General features: G+C 49.0%; 1 protein-coding gene across 1 annotated transcript in view; it reads left to right on the forward strand.

Moving 5' to 3' along the window:
• Positions 1-341, forward strand: part of LTB (lymphotoxin beta) — a 1,467-nt gene extending 1,126 nt beyond the window's left edge. Inside the window, exon 3 of the mRNA XM_023745846.1 lies at positions 2-341. Within this exon, the coding sequence (XP_023601614.1) occupies positions 2-231 (230 nt within the window). The 3' untranslated portion in view covers positions 232-341. The remainder of the gene's footprint in view (position 1) is intronic.
• Positions 342-6,493: the final 6,152 nt, after the last annotated feature.

Genomic DNA, 6,493 nt, shown 5'->3' on the forward strand with positions numbered 1-6,493 from the left:
TACCGGGCGGGCGGCGCCTACGGCCGCGGGGCCCCCGAGCTGCTGCTGGAGGGCGCGGAGACCGTGCGCCCCGCGCTGGACGCGCCCGGGAGGCTGTGGTACGCGAGCGTGGGCTTCGGCGGCCTGGCGCGGCTGCGGCGCGGCGAGCGCGTGTTCGTCAACATCAGCCACCCCGCCCTGGTGGACTCCCGCCGCGGGAAGACCTTCTTCGGGGCCGTGATGGTGGGCTGACGCCGCCCGCGGGGACGGGCTTCGCGGCCGGGGGTGGGGGGACCCGGGCGCGGGGCGGCTGCTGTGAGCCGACAATAAAGAACGCGCCCGCGAGGCTGAGCCACGTGTCTGGTCGGGGCGGCGGTTAGGCAGCCTATGCGCTTCCCTGGGCGCTCGCCGCCAGGCAGGACTCCACGCGGCCGGTCCCCCTCTCCGCCTGAACGGCCTGGCGCCAGCATTGGCCGGTTGGAGGGTAGAGGGAAGGGGAGCTCCTCAAACCCCAAAGCATCTCCAAGCACCTGATTTCTCAGAGCCGCAGCCCCCCCCCCCACCCCCCCGGCCCTCCCCCGGCAGTGAGGGGGCATTGCTGGGAAAAAAGGCGAGCGCCGCTCAGAAAGGCCCAGCCGCAGGAGCAGCCCTGCCGGTGCCGAGGAGCAGCCGGTGCCGAGGAGCAGCCATTGTCGGGGAGCAGCCGGAGAGGCCCGGCAGGACTGCCCCAGCCCGCTCGCCTCCCCTCCCAGGAGCCGGAACAACAGCTCCTGGGCTGCAGGGAGGAGGCCGAGAGAGCTGGGCGGGTGAGAGAGAGAGATGGCCTGGGATGGTGTCTGGGACGCCATGGAGAACCTGAGGAGGAGGAGAGGAGGACAAGATGATGCCACCTTCCGGCGATGGAAAGTTCTCACCTCTCTATCGCACTTCAGGCCCCTTCCCGGAGTGGGCTAGTGTGGGGGGCCTGGGGTGAGTAACAGCAGTCCTCTCACCCCATGACTGACTTTCAGCCCCAGCGGGGAGGCGGAGGGGGACCCAAGGCCCTATCTAGGTCACCCCAGTGGGTCACCCGCCCTGCGGCACACCGCATGGTTTCCCCTGCCCGCTGTTGCCTGTAGTTTATTTCTTCACTCTACTACTCATTTCCCCTTTTGATCAGGATTTTTTCTCTTAGACAACATCGTAGATCAAACAAAACATTTTAAAGTCCCTGGATGTCAAGGTGGCAGTGCCTTCCTTGGACCTGGCATGGCCCTCAGAGTGGGCACATGGGCTAGAGACATGCTTGCCTATGAGTTTACAGTCAGCTCAGTATTTGTGCCGAGTTTTAGGTTGAAGCATTAGGAAGGACCAGTTGAGATATTACTCACATGCACCGGTTCCAGGGACTAGGCCAGTTCAGTGAAGCAGTTGTGATGCGGTGGCTCCCAAAATGACTGGTAGGCCTCTGGTGCAAATAACGCGCCTCTCCATGGAAACAAAAGAAAACAGTGTGTAAGATTGGAGCTGCCCATCAGCCCTCCCTGAGCTCTGGAGGCAGCCAGTCCAGAAGGTTTCTAGATGTCTGCTCGTCGCCTTCCGATGGCGGGAGCGGCACAGGCTGACGGTTGCCCTGCTCTGCAGCTTGAATGTCTCTGGGGATCTTGCTTCTGCAGGCACAAGCCTGTCTGTGGGTGAGCTGCTGGGATGTCTCTGACGCTTATGTCAAGTCGTCCCCTTTAGCGTGTCTGACTTGGGAAAGGGCAGTTTTAGTTCTCAGGGATTACAAATCAAAGGATTCGAGAAAGACTGGAAGTGTCAGTTTGGAGACGCATAGCCAGATGTTAGAGGAAACTAGAAGAATTCAAGATCTGGTCCAGTTTACCTGTATGAACAAAACCTCCAAAGAACCGGTTTAACTCAGTGGTGACAGCGTTGGCCTGAGGACTGAAGGGTCCAGGGTCCGATAGTGGTCAAAGGCACAGGTGACGATTAACAGTAATGACAAAATAATAATAATAATAATGATGAACAGCACTAGAATCTAATATCCAGAAAGGTGTGTTAAACAATTTTGCTCTCTAAAATAACCCTCATTGTTACCAAATATAGCCAAGACCAATTTGTTTGTGAAATAAATCTAGTTTCAATAAAGTTGGCTTGTTATTTACATAGGAACAGCAAGAATGGTAAGTAACCATATAGGCTTTTAAAAATCTGCTTGACCCGGCTGGTGTGCCTCAGTGGTCACAGTTCAATTTCTGGTTGTGGGCTTGATCCCCATGGGGGCCGTGCAGGAGGCAGCCAGTCAGTGATTCTCTCTCATCATTGATGTTTCCATCTCTCTCTCCCTCTCTCTTTCTCTCTAAAATCAATAAAAAAATTTTTAAAAAACAATCTGCTTTGCTGGAATTTGTCATAAGGAATCTTCATAAGGAACTTTAAAGGCTCCTGAGGCCAGAACAGCCACAGCAGGGACTGGCCATCAGACACGCCTGCAGTGCCATAGATGTGGTGAGTTCCTCTCTTCTCGAGGTCCCCCGAGGAACTGAGGGCCCTGCACCTGCAGGAAGTGGCCTCTTCACTCATCTGGTAAGGCTTCCCAGACGCTGCAAGCAGGGGCTGGCCGGCGGTGCCAACGGTTTCCTTAGCTTCCGTAAGCCACTCCTAATCCCTTGGAGCTGTCTGCTCCTATCTGAATCTATGCACATCTCCCTCAAGTAGGACATTCCACTGAAAGCCTCGGTAACATAACCACTTTCCAAATGTGTCCTCTGACAAGGAGAGCAGGTTCTTATTCATGTGCGCAAATAGCAATGTTGCCATGAAAATAAGAATACTCACTGTGATTTCTGAATCCTGGAGGAATCAAGTAGGTAGAAAAAAGTCAATGTTTCAATTCTGCTTACAAAGGTATAATTGCTCTAATTCACAGGTTGCTAAAGAAAAAATATTTGTCTGAAAAACAAAAAAGTAAAGAAGCAGCAATATTTCAAATAAGAAGTCATAAAAATTGTAATCATCCTCATCAATTCATTCAGTCCCAGGGTATTAATTCTTGTTGGTTTTGCTCTTTTTGTTAACTTTGAGGAATCCAGTTTTTCTTTAAAAAAATATTTTTATTGATTTCAGAGAGGAAGGGAGAGGGAGAGAGAGATAGAAACATCAATGATGATGGAGAATCATTGATCAGCTGCCTCCTGCAGGCCCCGCACTGGGGACCGAGCCTGAATCCCAGGTATGTGCCCTTGACGGAATCGAACCCGGGACCCTTCAGTCTGCAGGCTGACGCTCTGTCCATTGAGCCAAACTGGCTAGAGCTCCAGTTTTTCTTTAGAGTTCTGCAAATCCTCATCCAGTCCTAAGGTATAATCTAACAGTTAAACAGAAATATGTATTTTAGAGTAAGTGTCAGAGTCCTCAACATGAATGTCTCTGAAGATGAAACATATTTGCAAAAAAAATCAGAATAAGAGTGACTCCGTAAATGACAGTTAGAATGATGTGGTTAAAGATCTGATCACAATGCAATTGACAAAGAAATTTGCTTTTCTCTGCAACACACAACATTTTGAGATAAGTAGAATTACATTATACATTATAATTACATGAAAACATATCAGGATATTGTAGATTCCTAGAATTTTAATACAATTTCTAGAACATTTATTTTAATAATGATATTGCATACAAGTATAACACAATTATTGTTTCTTATTTGACAATTCTTCCCATGTAATTTTAGCAACTCAAATAGACCTAACTAGTTTATTTTCCTCCTTTTTTTGTTTTTAAATATATTTTTATTGACTTCAGAGAGAAGAAGGGAGAGAGAAACATCAAAGATGAGAATCATTGACCTGCTGCCTCCTGTAGGCCCCCACTGGGGATTGAGCCCCCACCCTGGGCGAGCACCCTGCCGGGAACCGCACCCTGACCTCCTGGCTCCTGGGTGACACTCAGCACTGAGCCACCCGGCTGGCTGTTTTCCTCCTCCTATAGAGAGAGAAGGAGCATCCTTTAAAATGCGTCATGGATTCTTCTTAAAAATCTCAAAAGTTATCTTTAGGTTAGGAAAGAAAGGGCTCCAATTTTTTAATTTTGGGAAGTTTGTCAAACATTTCAAAAGTTTAAAAGTAACTGGTCAACTTTCTGAGGGGTCCCGCTCACCGCTGGTGTTGGCCGTCGTGGGACTCGGGGCTCCCCGGGAGGGCCGAGGCTGGAGGCAGAGGGACACGTCTCCGCCCAACAGACAGACAGACAGACAGACAGCCAGCCGGCCGGGGCGGCGGGCCGGTGCCGACCCCTCAGGTCACTGCAGCGGCGCCTTTGCCCAAACCGTGAGGTGTCCTGGGCCCCGCGCTCATCACCGGGCGGAGAGCCTGGCGCTGCGCTGCGCTCCGCTTGGGCCATGGCGCTGGCCCAGGGGAGGCGGTGGTGGCGACCAGCGGCCGGGAGGCAGGAGAGAGAGCCCCAACCGGCGCCCTCACCCCTCCTGACCCAGCGGCGGAGGGAAGCCCCTGCCGGGGCCACCGCCTGTCCCGGGCTCGGGCTCCGGGTGTGCAGCCCACTGGGATGAGCCCGACCGTGTCCGCGCTGCGTGTCTTGTCCCTGCTGTTTGTTCCCTAAGAGGCCTTTGGTTTGCACCCCAGGTCTCCGGCCGTGTGAGCCTCACTGGGGGGCCGGGACCTGTTGTCATCCTGTGCAAAGCCCCGAAGGAGCTGTTCCCGCAGGAAAGCCGCAGGCTGGCCAGCCCGCAGCTGCCTCTGTGCTGAGTAACACTGGCTAGTCGTCACATGCCCATCTATCACAGCTTTGGTTGTTAATGTAAAACTACAAAAATATTAAAATGATTCTTTAAAAGTAATAAATAAATAATAAACATAATGGTCAAATAGGATCATAGGTCCCTGTCAAGCAATACCTGGTTACGTTTAATCATTGTGCCGATTAAAGACTTCACAGGCAAATGCAGAAAGTTAAATATTTGTAAACAAAACTTAGTTCTTTTAATATTAAGAAGACTATTTACCTAAGCAATTACAGACCTAATGGTACAGAGAACATAAAATAATTTTAATAAAACACAGAATATTTGCTTTCTCTTTATAATTTACTAGAGGCCCATTGCACGAAGAGATTCATGCAATAGGCCTTCCCTTCCCCTGGCTGCCGGCACCAGGGACCCAGGCCTTTGCTCCACCAGAGCCTTCAGTCTTCGAAGCTCCTTCTCCGCCTCCGCCTACGTATTCAAATTAACCGCCATCTTTGTTGGGTTAATTTGCATACTCTCCTGATTGGCTGGTGAGCGTAGCAGAGCAACAGTCAATTTATATGTTTGTCTATTATTAGGTAAGATTAAGAATATACCAATATCTTTTTTTTTCTAAATATATTTTATTGATTTTTTACAGAGAGGAAGGGAAAGAGATAGAGAGCTAGAAACATCGATGAGAGAGAAACATCCATCAGCTGCCTCCTGCACATCTCCCACTGGGGACGTGCCCGCAACCCAGGTACATGCCCTTAGCCGGAATCGAACCTGGGACCTTTTGGTCCGCAGGCCGACGCTCTATCCACTGAGCCAAACCGGTTTCGGCAAATATACCAATATCTTGACTGATGTAGCTCAGTGGTTGAGCATCAACCCATGAACCAGGAGGTCACGGTTCAGTTCCGGTCAGGGCACATGCCCGGGTTGTGGGAGGCATGGCATGCAGAAGACAGCCAATCAATGATTCTCTCTCATCATTGATGTTTCTGTCTCTCTCCCTCACCCTTCCTCTCTGAATCAATAAAAAGAAAATTTAAGAAAGAGTATACCAATAGTATAGAAAAACTTGGTCCTTTTTTTCATTTTTTAAATTTCTTTATTTAATTAAATTATTACATATATGTTCTTATCCTCACATTACCCCCCCCCACTCATGCCCTCATCCCCCTGTTGTCTGTGTCCATTGGTTAGGCCTATATGCATGCATTTAAGTCCTTTGGTTGATCTCTCCCCCTTACCCCACCCTCCCCTACCTTCCCTCTGAGGTTTGACGGTCTGATAGTTGTTTCTCTGTCTCTGGATCTATTTTTGTTCATCAGTGTATGTTGTTCATTATATTGCATAAATGAGTGAGATCATGTGATATTTATCTTTCTCTGACTGGCTTATTTCACTTAGCATAATGCTCTCCAGTTCCATCCATGCTGTTGCAAATGGTAAGAACTCCTTTTTTACAACAGCATAGTATTCCATTGTATAGATGTATCACAGTTTTTTAATCCACTCATCTGCTGATGGGCACTTAGGCTGTTTCCAAATCTTAACTATTGTGAATTGAAAACTTTGTCCTTTTAACAGAGAAAACTAAATTCTAGTTTTTGATATTTACATTTATTTACTTAATTAAACTCTTTTTTTGTTGTTGTTAATCCTCACCTGAGGATATTTTTCCATTGATTTTTATTTTTTATTTTATTTTATTTTTTATTCACAGCAGCTTTATTGGTAATAGCCCAAAACTGAAGCAACCCAAATATCCAC

Source organism: Myotis lucifugus, unplaced genomic scaffold (assembly GCF_000147115.1).
Source record: "Myotis lucifugus unplaced genomic scaffold, Myoluc2.0 scaffold_585, whole genome shotgun sequence".
In the NCBI taxonomy this organism is placed as follows: domain Eukaryota; kingdom Metazoa; phylum Chordata; class Mammalia; order Chiroptera; family Vespertilionidae; genus Myotis; species Myotis lucifugus.